This window comes from Ursus maritimus, unplaced genomic scaffold (assembly GCF_017311325.1).
Source record: "Ursus maritimus isolate PB19 unplaced genomic scaffold, ASM1731132v1 scaffold_3, whole genome shotgun sequence".
Classification (NCBI taxonomy): domain Eukaryota; kingdom Metazoa; phylum Chordata; class Mammalia; order Carnivora; family Ursidae; genus Ursus; species Ursus maritimus.
Window position 1 is genome coordinate 50,616,352 of NW_024425563.1, and position 22,552 is coordinate 50,638,903.

General features: G+C 36.2%; 1 protein-coding gene across 2 annotated transcripts in view; it reads right to left on the bottom strand.

Annotated features, from left to right (window-relative positions):
- STK31 (serine/threonine kinase 31) overlaps positions 1–18,752 on the bottom strand; it is a 73,308-nt gene extending 54,556 nt beyond the window's left edge. Inside the window, exons 1-7 of one of the 2 annotated variants that reach the window (XM_008686401.2) lie at positions 18,710–18,752; positions 18,571–18,623; positions 12,502–12,600; positions 8,573–8,647; positions 6,939–7,097; positions 1,193–1,551; positions 59–233 (exon numbers count right to left, since the gene is read on the bottom strand). In XM_008686401.2, the coding sequence (XP_008684623.2) occupies positions 59–233; positions 1,193–1,551; positions 6,939–7,097; positions 8,573–8,647; positions 12,502–12,600; positions 18,571–18,623; positions 18,710–18,737 (948 nt within the window). In that variant the 5' untranslated portion in view covers positions 18,738–18,752. The remainder of the gene's footprint in view (positions 1–58; positions 234–1,192; positions 1,552–6,938; positions 7,098–8,572; positions 8,648–12,501; positions 12,601–18,570; positions 18,624–18,709) is intronic. The other variant, XM_008686402.2, reaches the window with a different exon arrangement.
- Between the last annotated feature and the right edge of the window lie 3,800 nt (positions 18,753–22,552).

Consider the following 22,552-nt stretch of genomic DNA (forward strand, 5'->3'; position numbering starts at 1 on the left):
GAGTATACAGATTACCCAGATGGTTGTTCTTTACCTCACACCAGTGAACATACCATACCTGCAGCTCCTGGGCAGTCTGTTCTACTTTGGATTCCAGAGCTTTATAACTTTCAAGAAGAACCTCCTTCTCTGTTTTAAGCCTTTCATTTTCTTCAATCAGTTTCTGGTCCTGCTTAATTTTTGCCAGGCTGACATTAGACCCTAAATTAAAGTCTCCGACAGTCAAATTTTCCCTATTAAGAACAAATTGACTCATTTTAAAAACCAAACTGTGTTAAGGCTGACAGAGATCATAAATCTAAACTAAATCATCTCGAGCTTTTTATACCATAATATATCTTAAGTTAATTTTGAAAACTAATTTAAAACCTTTATCTAGTTCAACATTTAAAAACATTTTAATGCAAACTAGATTTTATAACTGAAGTCATACTTCAAAAACAATGCTGCCAACACTTAAATATATTCCAACTTGTAGCAATATCAACTCCAGCAAATACAGAAAAAAGCATTCTTTATCAGTTTCTTCCAATTTCTCCTCCCCATCAACCCCACTCCATTTGACAGTTTTGTTTCTAAGATCCGAAGAACAGCTACATAACCCAAGACATGACATCATGACTTGGATCATGAAACAGAAGTTTATAAATGGTTTGGTACTTAGAAACATTAAACATGGCTTTCTGCTTCAAATTTATAATTCAAGATTGTCTAAAAAGTGAATTCCCTTTGTAAGAATCAAATGCATCATAACAAGTTATCACAAGAAGAACAAAGAGTTTCTCTTTTGTTAAGAGGAAAGGTAATTCCCTAAAACTCATTAAAATATTCTTATAGCCATAGGAAAACTTCAAAGTTTATCTGAAATTGTAGCTGTGCCTGAATAATTCAGATTTAGGGGTATATTTTTATTTTTGATAAACATATTCAAAAAGATAAACATATGAAGAGCTGGTATGTGAACTTTAAAAAACTGAGGAATGATTTTTCTTTCAAAATGGCTTTTAATGAAAATATTCCTGCAAAAGTAGAGAGGAATACATGTTTGAGAAAAATAGAAATGAGTCTTATCCTTCAAAATCACTGGCACAGATGAGGACTCCAAAAACATAAGCCTTGGCTTCTACTATGACAAGAGTTTCTACCATGAATTAGAAACTAGTTAAGACTAAAAACCCCACAACCGTCTTACTTTGGAAATGTCACATGATTTCCTGCATCATTTTCATTCTTCAAGTCAAGAGTCATCCTCCCACTTAAGCGCCCCTTTGGCCGGGTGAAGGCTGACTGGTTTGATCTATGCCCCCATGAGGGAATGGGGCTTTTGAGGTTCCTGAGGACAAGCTGACCAGGATCTGATTTTTTTTCCTCACAGGTATTAGTGCTGGAAGCAAGTTTGCATTTTTCTGCAAATCCTTTCTTAGCCACCTCCTCCCCTATATCCACACTGCCATACTCAGCCTGGGCAATAACTGTTCCATCTTGATAGGTTGCTTTAATTCTCATTTTTATCTCCTTTTCAAAAATCAAGCTCCCCAAAAAGGTTCTGCCCTAAGAAAGATGGGGGAGGAAAAAAGATGTAAACCAACTACACCAACATGTTTTTCTTCATTTACTTTGTTTCTACCCAGTTTTTCAAAATCATAATTCTTCTTTCTGAAAACTCTATGAAAGTACTCTTACCTTGTTATTGGCTATATGCAAAACACACTTCTCCATTTGTATGAATACATTCTAATTACACATTTAGAGGAGAAATCTTCCTTTCCAGAAGTAGAGGTAATACCTGCATAGGCATCCATATTTATGAATTTTAAAATGTGTACCAATTAAATACCCTAGAATAATTGTTTTAAACCAAGCAGATGGTGTTGACCATTTTGGTCCCAATGACATGAAATGGTGTCCTGAGGTGTACAGCACATAAAAATGAATTCTAGTATCTAGAAAAGGCACTCAAATTCAACAAAACTTTAAAAACAGTTTTACAGGGGCACCGAGGTGGCTCAGTCTGTTAAGCATCTGCCTTAGGCCCAGGTCATGATGCCAGTGGGATCAACCCCCGAGGCTTGATCCACTCCACGGGGAGCCTGCTTCTCCTTCTCTCTCTTCGCCTCCCCACCCATGCTCAAGCTCTCTCTCTCAAATTAATATTTTTTTAAAAAAAGACCAAATTAAAAACTAGAAAATACAAGCTAGCCACATTTAAATATAAAAGGAGGAGGAGGAAGAAGGGGAAGAGGGAGGAAAGAGGATAAAGAAAAAATGTCAATATCCAAGGAGGAGGAGGAACAAGAAGAAGAAAAAAAATTTCAAGGTACAAGAAACTAAATAACATTGGTAAAGAGTAACTATATTCTCTTTTTTAACTATACAGTATTATAAAGTATTGAAATGAGACCTATGTAGGAGTTCTTAACCTTTTCTGTGCCATGGGCTCCTTATCAGCCTGGTGAAACCTTTGGAATCCTCAGAAAAATGTTTTTAAATGCATGAAACAGGGGTGCCTGGGAGGCTCAGTCTGTTAAGTGTCTGCCTTAGTTCGGCTCAGGTCATGATCATGGGGTCCTGAGATGGAGCCCCACATCAGCTCCTTGCCCAGTGGGGAGCCTGCTTTTCCCTCTCCTTCTGCCTCTCCACCCCCTGCTTGTGCTCTGTCTCTCAAAGAAATGAATAAAAAATCTTTAATAAATAAATAAAACACAATACATAGAATTACAAAGAAAATTATTTCACTGTAATACATTTTAACCCCAAGTTAAAAACCCCTGGACCTAAAAGGGTACAGAAAGGGCAGAAGAGGGCAAACTGTAAATGCTCATCATTAACCACCCAAAAAAAAAAAAAAACAACTTTTTTTAATCCACAAACCAAAATGACAAAGTATTTTCAAAGTTTACAAAAACACAGGTTTTATAAATCTTTCAAATCATAAAATTTTAAAATATGCACATCCTGAGAGGCTTGAATTTACCAAGAATACCAATATAGATAGCAAAGATGGTTCAGAAGACATCACCAACAAATGAGATCAAGCAAGCAAAGCTAACAAATTCAAAATATAATTCATAGAAATATATCAGATAAGATTTCGATCAATCAGAATGTGGTTTTGGGTTAACCTCTTTCATACAAAAACTCTTGGTTTCAACTGATGTGACAATGTTGGGGTTTGGGAGCAAACAGTCAAGAAAGAATTTTTGAGGTGTCTTTGGTGGAAAAAGGTGGTTTTATTAAAGCATGGGAACAAGATCTATGGGCAGAAAGAGCTGCGGTGGGGTCACGAGGAGTCGCCCATTATATACTTTCAAATTGGGAGGGGGGTCAGGGAGAGCATAAGTCTCTAAGCAAGGTTTCCAGGACCTTGAGGGGCTGGCTGTTGTTAGGAAAAAGTCATTTGCTACTGTCTGGTAAAACCTTAGTCAGGAGACCCTTCAGATGTCTATCAGTGGGCCATATGCTTAGAGGATGACTGCTAACAAGAGGGGTAGGTAGAGATAAAGGAAGTTTCCAAATAAATTTACGTGACAAAGGAGACCTTATTACATGATAAAGGAGACTTGCAGGATTTTGGAGGTCGGGCTAATGTTAAGCTAAGGTTGCCTTTTGCTTTTAGCAAAGTATTAACATCAAGGCTGCAGAGTTTTTGAGTTCCTACCGGAAGGACACTCTGCCTGACTCAATTTTTTTTTCTTTTGCCTTTGTTCACATCATCACCTTTATGCTGAAAGTCTATCAAAAATCAAGTACAGGGGCGCCTGGGTGGCACAGCAGTTAAGCTGCCTTCGGCTCAGGGCGTGATCCCAGCATTATGGGATCGAGCCCCACATCAGGCTCCTCTGCTATGAGCCTGCTTCTTCCTCTCCCACTCCCCCTGCTTGTGTTCCCTCTCTCGCTGGCTGTCTCTATCTCTGTCAAATAAATAAATAAAATCTTAAAAAAAAAAAAATCAAGTACAACTTCTACTCCTAACTTCTACTCCTAAAATGTTAATGGAAGTGACAGTGTCTGAAAATTATTGCTGGAATATGTAAAATTCTTAATATTTCAAGAAACTCTGTCTTTGGGCAACATATGGATTTAAATGGAAATAATCTACTTTCTACAAGAGTACTGAATGCTCTAAAGGTATATTACTCCTTGCTTAAAATATGTTATGCAAAAATCTGATTTTTACACTTTTACCTGATGTCAAATTCCATTTAGTTATGGCCACCAATCACATTTAGTTGTTCAACAAAATTCTCCCTGAATTATACATAATCACAAAGACAGAACCCTAAACTTGGAATAAAATCTAAGTTCTCCTAAATTCTAACTAACAAAAAGAATGACCAAATAGATGATACATGGGTTTTTTAATATTATACTTTACCATAATATTCTACACATTCTTTTTTAAATGTCAAATATTTAATTTTTATAGTGAGAAATATGTTATAGTTCCCCTTAAGTCTTGCATGCCAGAAAGAGATCTATTTATTTTTAAAACATAGTTAGATATTTAAAAGGCATAAATAAGATATTTCTTTTAAATAAATCTTGTCATTGTTTTAGAACACAGAGCTTTCAATGATTAAAAAAGGATGATGTCATTTTTCTAAGACATATCTCATTGTGTTTCCCAAACTGGTAAGCTTTATTCAAAACCAAGAAAGCATCACTTGCTTTCTATTTTAGTCTACCTAATCTTGTCTGGATAAATTAGAAAACAGGCTAAAAAGCCTTTAATCTGTTAAATCCAAATTCCAATCTCTAGCTCTCACTCCCTGATTCTACATAAAATTTTTAAAATAAGGAAGGAATTTAGGGCACAAATTATGTGATCTTCAGCATTTGTAACCACTATTCTGTGTATCAATTTCAACTGTGCTATAACATGGGTATGAAAATGTTGGTTTAAAACGTACTGAATGTATTTTAGTGCCTAGGTCACCTTCTGGAAGTGTCTCTCCACTCTCTCTCTTTTAAACTAATCACTACTATTCATTCATTTGTTCAAATGCTGGATAAACTGGCTGCTCATCTAACACCTAACAGGCAAGATCAAGGAGATGAGGCATAGAAAAATGAATAAAATATTGTCTCCATTAAGACTGTCTTATCTCTATAAGCTCACTATCTTGTGTGGGCGGGGAAAAAATGCAACTCTACATGCCTTATACACTGAATGAATGAAACAGCTACAGGGGAATGGATGGTGGATATTAGCAAAGACTTTATATAGGAAATTATATTTGAGCCTTGAGCTGAGAATTAATGGTTAAACATGGGCTTCTTAAGCAGAGACATTCAAGAGTAACTATTTTTTTCCAGAAAACATTCAGTTTGCTAAGAGTCTTTTACTGAACTTAAGCATGCAAATACAAATAACACCACCTGTAAAGAAGCTATGAAGCATACAAAACATTCCCAAAAACTAAAGTTTACTCCTCAGTTCCAAAACTAATTTTCATAAATGACCTTTTATTCTTGATTCGTTTGTTTCAATCAACATACATTTTTTTATCATCTTACCATGAGAACAGCAACAGACTTGAGTTCCAGCCCTCACTCAACGTAATTAGCTTTATGACTGTAAATAATTAGTCATCTAATTGTTCTAGACCCAATTTCTTCATTTATAAAATAACAAGGTGAGAGCAGAGGAATTCTAAGGTCTATAAATTTAAAATTCTAGGGTTCTAGGCATACAAGAAATTCAAAACAAGCCTCTACCTTGGTCAAAACATCTAGGTTAAAGGAAAACATAAAAAACTTCAGATTTTAAACCAAAAATTTAGGGATGTAATTTTACAATAATATCTATGCTTTACTCTGAAAGTCTGAGTTCCAAGTACAGAAATATTTGTTATAAGTAACTATACTGCAGACAAAACTACACCCAACAACCTCCAAGATTCTCAAAATAAAACAAAACAAACAGAAAAAAACAGGCAAATAAGTTTCTGAATTTTACTATCCCAGTTATTGATTAAATCATTTTTTCATATAAGTCATTTGAGCTGCTAAATTAAAAAAATACAAATCTGATTACTTAGCAATAATATTTCAACAGCATTAACACCCACCAAAAGAACATCATTATTGCACAGGAGATTTAAAAGGAGGTAGAAGTCCCATAAGACTACCGCTGAAATTATCAGATGGCTGCCAGAATTAGGTTACTAACCCAAACTTTAATGGAAATGGATACAAACTAGAATCTATAGATACAAACTAGAATCTAGACAGAATATTATTGAAAACTACTACACCAAACAGTATGAACCCTTGCAAAAATGATATAAATCTGATTAATTCTCAACTCCACTGACTTCAGTTTTGTGATATTTATGGCCAGGGTTAGGTTAAAGATTACTTTTATTTAATAAATACTCTCTCAAGGGCACCTGGTGGCTCAGTCGGTTAAGCATCTGCCTTCGGCTCAGCCATGATCCAGGGGTCCTGGGATCGAGTCCTGCATCGGGCTCCCTGCTCAACGGGGAGTCGTCTTCTCCCTCTCTCCTACCCCCTGACTGTGCACACACTCTCTCAAATAAATAAATAAAATCTTAAAAAATAAATATTCTCTCAAAAGCAAAAGATAACAATAATTATATTCATCATTTTCTCCATCATAAGAGACTCTTCTAAGCTTTCACATGAGAAGAAACTATTTATACTTATTCTGTAAATATATACACATATGCAACTCTGATCACTATGAATGTTTACCTAGCAAAGATGAGCACAAATAACTGCTTTTGAATCATATGATTCATATTTTAAAATTATTACATAATTATTTTTAATTATCCTATAATTAATATTTTCACTAATCTATACAGGCTTATAATATATTAAAGAAAATCAGCAGAATTTTACTACATTTATATTTGGTTTCAAACACATAGCTTTACTTCCATTAACAAAAATATTTAAAATCTGTGACTTGCCTGATCAAACTGGGTAACTTCTTGGCCAGAAGGAATCTGTAGTCCCCAAAGTCTATATTTTTTGGCAACACTAGAAAATTGCAGATCCAAAGGAATCTCAACTATATCAGAGCGATTTAGAATTTCGGTATTTCCATAGTCAATATATCTCACCAGACACTGGGAAAAAATGAGACAAACACTAACATGGAACTTAGATTAAACATCTCCAAAGAAACCATCAATTTGCTGCTTTCTGTTAATTACCTGTAATTACCTCAGGGCATTTTACCTCAAACTGACAAAATGTATTTAGAAACAAGACCTTCAACAATATCCTCAAAATAAAGAAAATCCATGGTCCAAGAGATCCCAGTAATCTCTGTTTGGTACTAGTGAACTAGTTACCAACAGTACTATTTCCAATAGTACCAAACAGTACTGTTTCCAAGACTACCATTTCTCATTACATTTGTTTTTTTTTAACAGCTAGTATTCAAATAAACATAAATCTATGAAGCTTATGGCCTCTCCTATCTTGAATGTTAAAAATCAATCAACATTCCTAAATTCAAGTTGGAAACAGTAAAATCTGAAAAAAAAAGACAAAATTATCAAACTTCCTTGTTAGACCTAGGAAATCAATCAGTCCCCTCACCTCCAGCTCTGTATCTATTTGGAAAGTAAAAAAGAAAAGGAGTTTATCACAAGGTCAAAAGCCATCTTGCCCTTAATTTTAAGAAGTTAAAGCCAAGGCAAAAGCAAACACAATATACCATCTCCAGTTGTCAAACCGTGAGGAAAACGTCTAATTAGAAACATCTAAGATAAACCATAACCTCGGACAGTAATAAATCGTGAAATTTTTTTTAAAAAGTTATTCTGAGCATTACTCAAGTTGTTTCATCTTATCATCTCCTTATTACACAAAGAAAAATATCTATAAAATATATACGCATGAGAAAATATTTGAAGTCCAGTAAAGCAGATACAGGAAAAAAAAGCATTAAGGAGAGCCTACAGCGATGCTTTTACACAGCCTGCAATATGCAATTGCCACCAGTTATTCAGAATCTCACCTCCACAAATCCCCTTAAAATCTCCTTCAAGTTCATAACGTAAAAACTCAAATAGCTAAACACAAAGAAAATTCATCAAATTTAACCAAAGCATGAAAAAGCAGCAAGTCAGTCTTCATTAACAATATGCAAATCAACTAAGCAAAAGATAAAAAGAACTTCTTAAGAACTTCTTAAGGACAGATCAAATGTTCTTTTCCTACCCCATCTTAATAGAATGAACTTTTTAAAGTCACTTAGCAAGACCCAAACATGATGATTAAGAGCAACTGGTCAGCAAACATAATCTACAAATTATGTAATCTACTCTTGGACAATCTCTGGTAATTATGTGACAACTTAAATTCAGAAGAATGCTCCTGAATGTGACCTGGATTTTTTTAAGCAATTCATTTCTTTTCTGATCACTAGGGGGGAAAAAAATGTTTAACCAATTTATAAGTTCAAATGAACCAGATCTCATTACTACTACGTATAAGCAATGAAGGGCTAAATAAGCATCAAATTTTGGAGCCAAAATAATCATTGCTCAGGGGAAAAAAAAATAAAAAACAACAACTAAACACTTGTTCCTGCCTTTTCATCACTGATGATTTTCAGTACTTTGCATCTGTACCAACATTTATCTTCAGAAAATAATCCGCCATAAATCTATAAAAAGAAAAAGAAAGTAAAATCATTTAGCATTTTAATGACTCAAAGCATGCTAAGTAAATCAGAATAATGGTTAGCATTTATTAAGCACTTACTATCTGGCAATAAGCACTTTATATATAACAACTTATTTTATTCTCACAACCATACGAGGCAGATACACTGTGTTCACCGTTATATGCCCAAAGTCATAAGCCAGTAAGTAACAGAACCGGGACTCAAAGTCAGGCAACCTGACTTCAGAGTCCATAGTGCAAGTCTGCTTCCAAAAAAGAAAAAGAGGAAAGACATAAAAACAAAATTCAAAAAAAAAGCATAAGCATCAAAGTCTTAAAATCATGCTCTTTTAATGTCTAAAGACATAAATGATACAATTAATTATTCTTAAAATAAAAACATGTCAAGAACATGCCACTTAAGTCTAATTCTCAAACATGTGGGATCCATGTGTCCTACCATCCAAGAAACATTTTTATACTTTTTACTTTATATATAAAGACTCTAATGCTATTAAATGGATAAAATTAAATTAGATAAAATCTTTAACACTGAATTTTCATTTAAGTTCATATTTTATGTCTAATTTAAAAAACAAAGGAAAACTAACATACTTTATGTTAATTTCTCAACCTCAGCACTATTAACATTTTCAGACAGGATAATTCTTTGGCAGGGAAATGGGGCAGGGTCTCTCTGTCCTGTGAACTATAGGATAGTTAGCAGCATCCCCCTTGGCCCCTACCTACAAGACCCCAGTAGCACCCCCTCCAGTTGTGGCAATCAAAAATGTCTCCAGACATTGCCAAATATCACCTGGGGACAAGGCGCGGATACAAAATAGAGTGCTAGGTTGATAACCACCTTAAATCATACATTCTCAATGCGGGAAATCTCATTCACAAGGAGTGAAAACTGGTTCGGGGAGGGGGGTATCTTCAATATTACAATAGTTTGTATCCCTTCAAAGTTCAAACCTACCTGACAACATAAACAGATTGAGTATCTATGGTGTTAATATGTCTTTAGGGGAGGAGAACCATTAGGGGAAAAATGCCTTAGAAGGGCATAATGAAACACCGAGAAACACTGCTTTAAGTGAAGTATAAAAATTACTTTTAGGTTTATCACTGTGAGGCAGGACAAATTCAGAGATTCTGAAGCAAAAGACATATACATATTAAATATAAAAATCCTTAGCTCCCAAAGCAATAAAGTACAAATCAATTCAGACACACAATGGATATCTAACAAAGCAAATGTTACAAAGGATAGGTGTGTTCAATTAGCACTTAACTCTGGTTCCCTCAGTTAACACTCAACAACTGGAGGTCAAAAGAGGGCAAAAATGGCACGGTACACTCTCCCAACCATCTAACTATATTTTTAAGCAAGCAAAAAGGTTTAGTAGCAAAACAGCTGATAATCAACAGCCCTAATCAATTTCAAACTCTGCAAGAGGTCATATTACCTTTAATTCAGACTTTGTAATAATACACCAATAAATTTAACAATCCAATATAAGACAAGTGACAGAAATGGGGTATAACTGCAACCCAGTCCAGGTAGGGGTGGGGATACTTAGAAATCGAGAAATAGAGCTGGGAGTCAACAAAGTTGAAGAATCTGAAGTTCTTGATTCTGTTAGTGTGAATAATCACAAGCATCATAAATACAAGTCTCTTGCAAAGAGATGTGTCTTTAAAACACAGTCAGAGGGGTGTCTGGGTGGCTCAGTCAGTTAAACATCTACCTTCAGCTCAGATCATGATCCCAGGGTCCTGAGATCAAGTCCCACATCGGGCTCCCTGATCAGTGGGGAATCTGCTTCTCCCTCTCTGTCTGTGCTCTCTCTCTCTTATAAGTAAATAAATAAAATCTTTAAAAAATAAAAAATAAAACACAGTCGTAACTATATATTCACTCCCATTGTCCATGGTCCCAAACTTTTCCTCTCACAGCTTCACTATTTATAGCCCATGACCTGACTACATGATGAGAGGAAGAGAACCCGTCAATCACTATGGAAAATTTACAAAGTATAATCCATTCATAAGTAACCAAAGGATGCTGAATAATCATTTATAATAAGAAATCCATTATTGAAACTAGTTTTGAATTTTTTGTAAAGCAAGTATTTTGCATTCAAAAGAGGAAAAGTGGGAATGTCTTAATTTGTAACTCTACTAAACAGTTAGAGTCTACAAAGATGCTTTAAAACCTAAAAATTTACAAATTACACTCCCTTATCCATTCTAATGTTCAGCTCCAAGCTACATTCTTTCCTTCTAATTTCTTCTTTTTACACATTGTCATATATGCCATTGGGGTTTTAATTATTTTAAAATAAAACTAATAGAAGCACATTAAAAGAAAATCAAAGTACATCAAAATGGGTAAACAGTAAGACTTCCTTCCCAACACTCTTCAACATGGACCACCTTAAAATAATTTTACATTTACACTAATTTTACATATATGCTAAAATACATTTGTTTTTTATTTACACAAATGGGCTCATCTTATGTACACTATTTTAACCACCTAATTCCATATCAAAATATAAGATCTAGTCCCCCCATTTAAATAACCAGAGCTGGGGCACCTGAGTGGGTTGAGCATCTGCCTTCTGCTCAGGTCATGATCCTGGGGTCCTAGGATAGAGCCCCACGTGGGGCTCTCCCTGCTCAGCTGGGGGTCTGTTTCTCCCTCTCCCTCTGCCCCTCCCCAGCTCATACTCGCAGGCTCTCTCTCTCCCTCACTCTAAAATAAATAAATAAACCTTTTTTAAAATAAATAAATAACCAGAGCTTTGAGCTGGGTAATGCAAACCAGGCATTCATGGCACAAAAGTTAAAGAGGCACTCACTCTGAGGTGTGCCTTAGAGTGCCTCCTTAAATTTTAATTTTAATTTAAATGCCTCCTCATCACTCTCATACTTTACTGGTAAGAATGAAAACTGGTTCAGTGCTTTGCCAAACTATTTGGCCAGTATCTACCAGAGTAAAACATGCCTGCTGTATGACTTAGCAATTCTACTCCTAGATATATACTCAAAAGAATTAAGTTAATACATCCAATAAAAGGCTGTATAAGTATTTCATAGTAGCTAAATTCACAGCAGCCAAAAACTGCAAACAATCCAAATGCCCATCAAAGGACAATAAATTGTGGTGTATTTACACAATGAAATCTGCAGGGCTTCAAAAAGAACAAACTACCAATACACCAATATGCACAATAATATGAAAGAATCTCAGAAATTCTGTTGAACTAAAAAAACCAGATACACACAAAAGAGTAAATACTGTATGATTTAAGAACAGGCAAGTGGTGACAGAGTCAGAATAATAATTAACTCTTGTTAGAAGGACTACTGACCAAGAATTGACTGAGAAAAGGCCTGCAGGAATTTTCCAGGAAGATGGAACTGTATCCTGATCTGGGTGGTGATTATATAGATGCATACATATGTAAAAATTCATGAAGCTGTACAGCTCAGACATGAACACATTACTACATTTAAGTTATACCTCAATTTTAAAAAAAGAGAAAAAGATCATCACTCTTCTCCATAAAGATTACTTCTACAGATTTTTTTTGTCCATCAGTATCAAAGGCAAGGACTCTACTTTGTTCACCACTGTATACTCAGTGCTTACCACAGTACCTGGTACATAGCACATAGTCCATAAGTATTTTTGAAAGAATAAATTTATATGACTACGGTTTACATAGTTCTAAAACTTTGCCTCTTCTTTTCAAATATATCAAAAATTCCAACAATTACAAAATCTAAGACATAAGAAAGCTATCAAGAGATGGAATAATTATATCCAAGAATATGGCTCACCTTCTTTGGATCAAGATTCCCAAAAACTGAATTGGCATGGGGACAAACTTCAGACAATGAGCAACCAATCTTCATAATATCCTTATTTCTATTAATACTCTAGAAGAAAGAATAGCTACATTATAAGATTCAGTAAATTATTATTTGACAGTGTTACATAATTGAGAGTTCTATTACCCTAATATTTAAAAGATTTTGAAGCATTAGAAATTAAATCAAATTCTTACAGCAGTATTTTTCATAATTCAAATGAGTTCTTTATAAGAAATGGTTCTAGGTATAGAAAATTTTTACTTTGCAGTGAGTTCAGATTACTTGGAATTCAAACTAAGATATCAAATACTATTAAATCATAAGAGGAGGTAACTTTAAGCAATATCTCTGGATTGTACTTTAGATCAAATTCTAATTGCTCAAAATGGACAACATATTTTAGTCAAATGACATGTCTTCCAATATATTTGTTGTTGTAGAAAGGAAACAAGTAAAAAAATTCAAAATGTATATAATCCTCTATACACAAATACTGCAATCTAGTTAGTAAATTCATTTCTCATGGGTATAGGCTAACAGTTTTAAAACTCCTTTAGGTGTACACTAGGATTGAACAAATAAATCAATATACTACAGATAATTGGAGCAGGGAGGAAAAAATTACAAACAAGGTGAGAAGGCTAGTATGAGCCTACACTGTTAGATTAGAATTGGAAGTTATTCATATAAACTCATAGTACATGTCTGTGTGCACATATATGCATATATGAAAGAAAGACACACAAAAATATAGATGTGTATATGTGTAAGTTTTTATACATCTATACTTCCCAGCTCTGTCTGCTGAGAGGGCCCAAAAGCAATGATACTCCAGTAGCAGTAAGCACACCCAGTGTCAAGATCTTGATTTCTAAACACCATTCTCCAATAAAAGTAATCAGAGTTCCTTGGAGAATGGTAGATTTCAGGACTAGAACAGGGAAATAAAAGATGATCCTGAAACTTTTGATGGCATTCAATATATTTCAACTATAGGAAACAAACAGAGTTGCTGGAGGGGAGGAGGATGGGGTAATTGGGTGATGGGCATTAAGGAGGACACATGATGTAATGAGCACTGGGTATTATATAAGACTGATGAATCACTGAATTCTCCCTCTGAAACTAATAATACACTATATGTTAACTAAATTGAATTTAAATAAAAAAATTTTTTTAAAGACTACTAATTTTACAACCTTCCTGTAAGCCTAAAGTTATTCCAAAATAATTAAATATATATGTTCTAAAAAAATGTATCAGCAAAATATTCAGTAAGGTTAGAAAGAACATGATTATCTCTGATGACTGAAAAGAAACTCAGAAAGAGCCGTTCCAAAGACATCATGATGAGTGTCAGTATCACTATACAGTAAAAAAGGGACCTGAATTGAAACTGATCCAAAACACATTACAAGCAGCCTTTGTGAATAAACCCTCAGAATTAACTCTCTAAAGTTCAGAATACACCAAAATATTCTGCATAATTAGACCATATAGCTATCTGGACTAAAATAAATGGAAGCTCTTTCTTTCAAACAAAAGTGAAGGTCAAACACTTAAAATTCCTTCATCTGCTACTCATCCCACTGGGGCTACCAAAAATAGTGTACTCATATAAGTGTAGTGTACTCATATAAGTGGCTTATAAGGCAGAAATCCATAGTGGCAGAAAAGCAGAGAATATACATGGGCAGATCTTCGTCTTGATCGGCCTCCACATATTTGTAAATCTCTACTCTTTATTTATATCCATTCCAACTCCTATCAAATTTTACAATTTGTGCATCTGACTTTGGCTCAGGTCATGATCCCAGGGTCCTGGGATGGAGCCCGACAATGGAGCCCGGCCTGCTCAGGGGGGAACCTGCTTCTCCCTCCGCTCCCCCAGCTTGTACTCTCTCCCTCCCTCTCTCAAGTAAATAAAAAAATTTTTACAATTTGCTTCTTGATATAATCAATCAATTCATGTGACTGCCATTAGTAGTTTTAGCCCTTAATCTTTTCATCCATTTATGACATGTTTCCTAACTTCTTAAAACGTTTAAATTTTTACAAATCCTCAACTTTGTGGCTGAAATCAGAGGTTGGCAAATTTTGGCCTCCCCACTTGATTTGGTAAATAAAGCTTTAATGGATCACAGCTCCATCTATTTATGTACTATCTATGGATGCCTTTGCACTACAAGAGCAGAGCTGACAGAGTTGAATAGTTGCTATAGACTATATGGCCCATTATCCTTAAAATATTTACTATTTAATCTTTTACAGGAAAAGTTTGCTGACTCCTGGTTTAAATAGTAGCTCTGAATTCAATCAACAGCTTCACATTACAGTCAACTGAAATCAAAGCCTACAGCTGCACTGACCAAATACAACAGCCAATACCCACTATAAACAGCTGGTCTGATTTGCGATGTATCTAAAATACATACCAGATTTCAAAACTTAATATGAAAAAGGAAAATAAAACACCTATAAATATATCTGTGCTGACTGCATTTTGAAATATTCTAGATATACTGAATTAAATAAAATATATTTAATATAATTGATTTCACCTTTTTTTTTTTTTTTTTTTTTTTTTTTTTTTTTGCTAAATTTCAAATTACTTTTGTGGTTCACATATTTCTACTGAACAGTGATGATCTAGAAAAATCTTTTTTTTTTTTAAAGAGATGGGGGAGGGTTAGAGAATTTTTTTTTAACTTTAGTATTCTTTTTTTTTTTTTTTTTAAGATTTTATTTACTTATTTAAGAGAGAGAGAGAAGCATCAGAGGGTAAAACAGATTCCCCACTGAGCCCAGAGCCTGATACGGGACTCGATCCTGGGACTCTGGGATCATGACGTGAGCAGAAGGCAGTCACTTAACCAACTGAGCCACCCAGGCACCCTTAGAGAGAGAATCTTAAGCAGACTCCACATCCAGCATGGAACCCAATACGGGGCTAGATCCCACAAGAACAAAATCAAGAGTCAACGCTAAACTGACTGAGCCACCTAGGTGTCCCTAGAAAATCTTATTTAAGCCATGAGCTTAAACATATCTATCACCTAACCTAGGACACAGTTGCTATTAATACAAAGACAACAGGCAGAGAATATGGCACCCTTTAGGAAATATCCAAATAAGCAGAGACACATATTTACCACAAGTTTTCTATGAGTATCACCCTTCTACAATGTTGTCTACATAGATGTCAAAACTCTGGGTTAATCATATTCTTCTACAAATTTTCTTCTCATAAATTCTATTTTCCATACTGCCAATTCATTCCAACTGCAAAAGAGTTCTTATACCGCAGAAAGTATAGAAAAATGTCATTCCCTTCCCTCCCACATCATACGTAGTTCAAAAAATTAAAAATTAGTGAGTAATTGTATGCACTAGAGGGATTCACCTTCTTAAATTCTGGAACATAGGCATTTTGGCGCATTGATTTATATTTAAAACTAAGCAAAGTTATCTGACTTGAAGTCTGACAGTAGAAAATTATAGGGTTCCACTAGTGCTTCCAATTTTATGATGAAAAAGTTACTGTATCTCAAATTCAAAATTAAGCCATTAAAGAAAAATGACATTTTAAAAACACAGTATCTTTTTTTTTAATTTTTTAATTTTTTTTTATGTAAAGTTCGATGATTCATTAGTTGCGTATAACACCCAGTGCACCATGCAATACGTGCCCTCCTTACTACCCATCACCAGCCTATTCCATTCCCCCACCCCTCTTCCCTCTGAAGCCCTCAGTTTGTTTCTCAATGTCCATAGTCTCTCATGCTTCATTCCCTAGTATCTTTTAAGAAACAATCTTATAAAAGACCCCTAGATGGGGCTGTAACTTCACAAATACAAGTATCTTGGCATATTCAGTAATTTATGCAGCCTAGATTATTGGTATTAAATTGAGTGTAATTCTGAAACCACAATTATAATCCTGCTTTCTTTTTTAAGTCAGTGTATTATGAGTACTCGTAACTCAGGTAGTAAGTCTCAGCTGTAGCCATTTGTCTTCTAATAATGTCTTGCGTTAAATAATGCTAAGAATAATTAGGCACTTTTGTACGGAACCAGAAAAGACCCCAAATAGCCAAAGGAATGTTGAAAAAGAAAACCAAAGCTGGTGGCATCACAATTCCAGACTATAAACTCTATTACAAAGCTGTAGTCATCAAGACAGTATGATACTGGCACAAAAACAGACATACAGATCAATGGAACAAAATAGAGAACCCAGAAATGGACCCTTAACTCTGTGGTCAACTAATCTTCAACAAAGCAGGAAAGAATGTCCAATGGAAAAAAAGACAGTCTCTTCAACAAATGGTGTTGGGAAAACTGGACAGCCACATGCAGAAGAATGAAACTGTACCATTCCCTTACACCATACACAAAAATAGACTCAAAATGGATGAAAGACCTAAATGTGAGAGAGGAATCCATCAAAATCCTTAAGGAGAACACAGGCAGCAATCTCTTTGGCCTCAGCCACAGCAACTTCTTCCTAGACACATCTCCAAAGGCAAGGAAAACAAAGGCAAAAATGAACTATTGGGACTTCATCAAGATAAAAAGCTTTTGCACAGTAAAGGAAACAATCAACAAACCAACAGACAACTGACAGAATGGGAGAAGATGTTTGCAAATGACATATCAGACAAATGGTTAGTATCCAAAATCTATAAACAACTTAGCAAACTCAACAGCAAAGAATAAATACTCCCATCAAGAAACTGGCAGAAGACATGAACAGACATTTCTTCAAAGAAGACAACCAAATGGCCAAAAGACACATGAAAACGTGCTCCACATCACTCGGCATCAGGGAAATACGAATCAAAACCGCAATGAGATACCACCTGACACCAGTCAGAATGGTTAAAATTAACAAATCAGGAAATGACAGACGCTGGCGAGGATGCGGAGAAAGGGGAACCCTCCTATAATGCTGGTGGGAATGCAAGCTGTTGCAGCCACTCTGGAAAACAGTAGAGACCTTCCCCCAAAAAGTTGAAAATAGACCTACCCTATGACCCATCAATTGCACTACTGGCTATTTGCCCCAAAGATACAAATATAGTGATTGAAGGGGCACCTGCACCCCAATGTTTATAGCAGCAATGTCCACAATAGCCAAACTACAGAAAGAGCCCAAATGTCCATCGACAGAAAAATAGATAAAGAAGTTGTGGTATATATACACAAAGCAATACTACTCATCCATCAAAAAAAGGAAGGAAGGAAGGAAGGAAGGAAGGAAGGAAGGAAGGAAGGAAAGGGGGAAGGAGGGAAGGAAGGAGGGAAGGAATCTTGCCATTTGCGACAACGTGGATGGAACTAGAGGGTATTATGCTAAGAGAAGTCAATCAGAGAAAGACAATTATCACATGATCTCACTGATGTGCGTAATTTAAGAAACAAGGCAGAGGATCATAGGGGAAGAGAGGAAAAAATGAAACAAGATGAAACCAGAGAGGGAGATAAACCATAAGAGACTCTTTTTTTTTTTTTTTTAAGATTTTGTTTATTTATTTGACAGAGAGAGAGACAGCCAGCTAGAGAGGGAACACAAGCAGGGGGAGTGGGAGAGGAAGAAGCAGGCTCCCAGGGGAGGAGCCTGATGTGGGGCTCGATCCCATAACGCCAGGATCACGCCCTGAGCCGAAGGCAGACACCCAACGACTGAGCCACCCAGGCGCCCCCAAGAGACTCTTAATCTTAGGAAACAAACTGAGGGTTTCTGGAGAGGAGGGGGATGAGAGGGATGGAGTGGCTCAGTGATGGACACTGGGGAGCGTATGTGTTGTGGTGAGCCCTGGGTGTTGTGTAAGACTGATGAATCACAGACTTGTACCCCTGAAACAAATAATACATTAGATGTTAATTTAAAAACTTAAAAAAAAAAAAGAATAATTAGGCACTGAGAATGACAAGGATATCTATATTCTTGGGGTTTTATGTTTGTTTTTACTGGGCAAGACCTGAGTTAGTGGAAGAAGGGGAGGGAGGAGAAAAATCAACCAGGCTCTTTACCTGGGCCCAAAACGTTACTGCATCTTCCACATGACTTCCAACCACATCTTCAACTAAAACCAAATCAAAATGCAATGAAAATTAGAAATTAATCAAGGTCATGTAGCTCTTACATCCAAAAATAATTTTGTGTCAGTACCTTTATTGTAATGCATATCTTCATCCATCTGGACAATCCCTGAAAAACTAAAACAATTCAATACCTTAAATTAAGTTCAATAATCTGTCCATTTACAGTGAATAAAGACTATATAATGTTCGAATTCCTAGAAGTAAGTTTTGTCCCTAAATAATCAAAATTCAAACTTTTTCAAAAATAAGCTCAGAGATCTTCTTCAATAATTAGTTATTTTATTTGAATATACTGTATTCTGCAATTTCTTCATATATAACCTTTGAAATTATCTCTTCAGCCAAGCTGTTACAAATTTACACTGTAGTGGATAACCAGAATATTTTGATCAGTTACATAAATCAATACTTCAGAGCAAAGTGCATACTGCTTTCCATTTGGGAGGGCATCAATTATTTGATCAATTATTTGATGCCCTCCCAAATGGAAAGCAGTACTTCTACAATTTAAACAAAAAGCACTAAAAATATATAGAGAACACAGGATAATCAATTTTAAAAGGTACAGTGGTTTCTACTTTTGAAGATATCCTGCAATCGAAGACTGCAAAATGAATCAAATTTTGCCCATTACATCAAAACTAATTTTCATTACATAATATACTCTCCAACTCCAAAATGTTTCAAAATAAATGTTGACTAGTTTATAATTTTATCATTAATACACTAGAATACTGCACTTTACGTGCCCAAATGTTAGTTCTCTGAAGGAAACTGAAAACATAGAGTTTTTAAGAGCTTTAAAAGTTAACTAAGAACAGTGCTACACCAAAGTTTCAAATGCGTTCTCAACTACGGAAAGAGAAAAATTAACTGTCACAGAAAAAAAAAAGTCAAAAAAAATTTTTTTAATTTATTCTTCTGATTTCTGTTACACCTTAAGTTTTTTCACATACATTAAGCAACATGAATATATCTTAAAAACAAGTATCGTTCTTCCACTAACGGTAAAAAATATATGTATTTTTTTTTAGTTGAGCAAAAAGTTGTAATACCAAATTGGAATCTGTTTGGAGAGACTACATTTCTCTGGAAGCCATTGCCTTAAATTTAGTAAAACTGAAAATGTCTGGAAATCCCAAGAAACAAACTATAGTTTCATCTTAAAACCTTATTTTAAAGGCGGTCAAAAAGCCTTTACCCACGATAATTATGAAGAAATTGATGCTGCACTCGCTTTCTGCAAAACTGGACTACCAGATGGCACTTCCAAAACTCCAATTCACGGCAAGAATTTGGAATGAGCGAGTCCTGGTCGCTCCTCGACACCCATTTTATGTGGGATTTTGAAGTTTAAATGGCACAGAATCTGCGGGAAGAGAGAATTCCACCCCACTACAGGCCTGAGAGACCCCATCTCCACTAAGAACACTCAGGCCTGAGTTATCTGCAAGCCGGTTTTGCCTCCCAGCACCGTAACTCAAAAGCTGGGGTGCCCGTCACCCTCAGAAGTAGGCAGGCGATTCCAAGGCTGAGGAAGGCCAGGAAATGGGCCTCGCCCCATACTTGGGAGACCTAACCGGCAACCACGGGTGAAAAGACGGTCCTTGAAGCGGCCGCCACGGAACCTACCAAAATGACTACTACTGACCTCACACTTTCCGCCATAGAAGTTCTAGAAAAGTGCCCTCAGCCCCAAACTCCGGGCCCTCTGTCCTCCGCCCACCACCGCAGCCAGCCTTCAGCCCCCAGTCGCGCACGTGCAGAGACTTACCGCGCGCTCGGAGGCCGCTCAGGCTTCTCGTTGCGCTTGCGCGCACGGCGCTGCGCCATCAACCGGGCTTGCTGGGAGCTGCTGCTTCCTTCACGTGGCCACAAAGCCTGGGGCCTGGGGCGGGGCGCGCCGGGAGGGGCGCGCTGGGCGGGGCCGCGCACGTGGAGAGCTCCGCACAGAGTCTGCGCGCGCCAGGGACTTCTGGGCGTCTTCGCCCCACACTGGCTGGCTGGATGGTAGGTTCGTTTTACCAGGCTTCAAATAATGACGGAAGGTAGTGGTTTGAATTTCATAGTCCTAATTTGCTCACGGTGATGTAGATTTTAAAAGAGCCAAATTAGAAGTATCCCCAACATTCGTCTTACAAGATGGAAAGTGAGTTCAGTAAAAAGGAAAATGTAATTTTTAGATTAGTAGCTTTACTATCATTTCTCAGCCCAACCTTGGAGTCAGAGCTTTCCCATGTTGCAGCTTTTTCACGACACTAAGGGACAAAAATTAATATAGCTTAGCTGTGCAGATATATGCAGATCTTATATTTTGTGGCAAACCTTGCATAACAGTTGAAAATTATCTCTGTTAATTTTTAACATCTTGATTGATGTATGATTGACTTGCAATAAACTGCAGGTATTAATGCAAAGTTTGATAAGTGAACATATGTATACACATACTCAGGAGGTAACAATCATTTCCTTCACTCACCCCCAAAAGTTTCCTCATGCCCCTGTAAAATACTTGGCTTCCCCCACCTACCCCATGTGACAGGTTCTGCTTTCTGTCGCCCTACATTAGTGCCATGCCGCAAGTACATTCTATCGGATTTCTTTCAGCGTAATTATTTTGAGATTCATCCATTTTGTCAGGTATATCAACACTTTATTACTCATTACTATTGAGTACTATTCCATTGCATGAATATAACACAATTTATCTACCTTTTGATTAGAATTTCTTTTCACTTTTTTTTCTAAGTAGGCTCCACCCCCAGCGTGGAGCCCAAAACCGGACTTGAACTCACGACCCTGAGATCAAGACTTGAGCTGGGATCAAGAGTTAGACAATTAAGGGATTGAGCCACCCAGGTGCCCCTTGATAGACACTTAGATTGTTTCCAGTTTAGGATTGTTTCAAATTAAGCTGCTATGAAGGATCATGTGCAAATCTTTGTATGGGCATATGCTTTCATTTCTCCTGGGTTAATACCTACCAGTAGAATCGTGGGGTGATATTGGTATGTGTGTTTAAATTTTTAAGAAACTGCTAGACAGGTTGGTGACTTCAAGCCCGGCATTGGGTTCCACGCTGGGCATGGAGCCTACTTGAAAAAAGAAGAGGGGCGCCTGGGTGGCACAGCGGTTAAGCGTCTGCCTTCAGCTCAGGGCGTGATCCCGGCTTTATGGGATCCAGCCCCACATCAGGCTCCTCTGCTATGAGCCTGCTTCTTCCTCTCCCACTCCCCCTGCTTGTGTTCCCTCTCTCACTGGCTGTCTCTATCTCTGCCAAATAAATAAATAAATAAAATCTTTAAAAAAAAAAAAAAGAAGAAGAAGAAGAAAGAAAAAGAAACTGCTAGGCTGTTTTTGTAAAATAGATTTACTATTTTTTATTTGCACCAGCAGTGTTTAAGCAGTGTTTTCCAGTTGCTCCATATCCTCACCATCATTTTATGTGGTCAGTGTTTTTAAGTTCAGACATTTATGTACAATGGTATCTCCTTTAATTTGCATTTTAATTTGCATTTCTCTGTTGACTAAAAATGTTGACCATCTTTTCTTGTTTATTTTCCACCCATACAGCTTCTTAAAGTGTCTTTTCAAACTTGTTCCCATTTTTTAAATGAACTATTTTCTTACTGAGCTTCGCACTTCATTATGTACTGTGGCTGTAACTCCTTCAAATTTGCAAATATTTTCTCCCAGTTTGTAGCATATGTTTTCATTCTCTAAAAAGGATATTTCAAAGAGAAGTTCTTAATTTTGATGAAGTCCAAATCATAAGTCTTGTATTTTATGGATCATGTTTTCATGTTGTATTTAAGAAACTAACCCAGTTCACAAAACTTTTCTATATTACCAGAAGTTTTGTATGTTTAATTTAGGCTTTGTTTAGATCTATAATCCTTTTTGAGTTCAT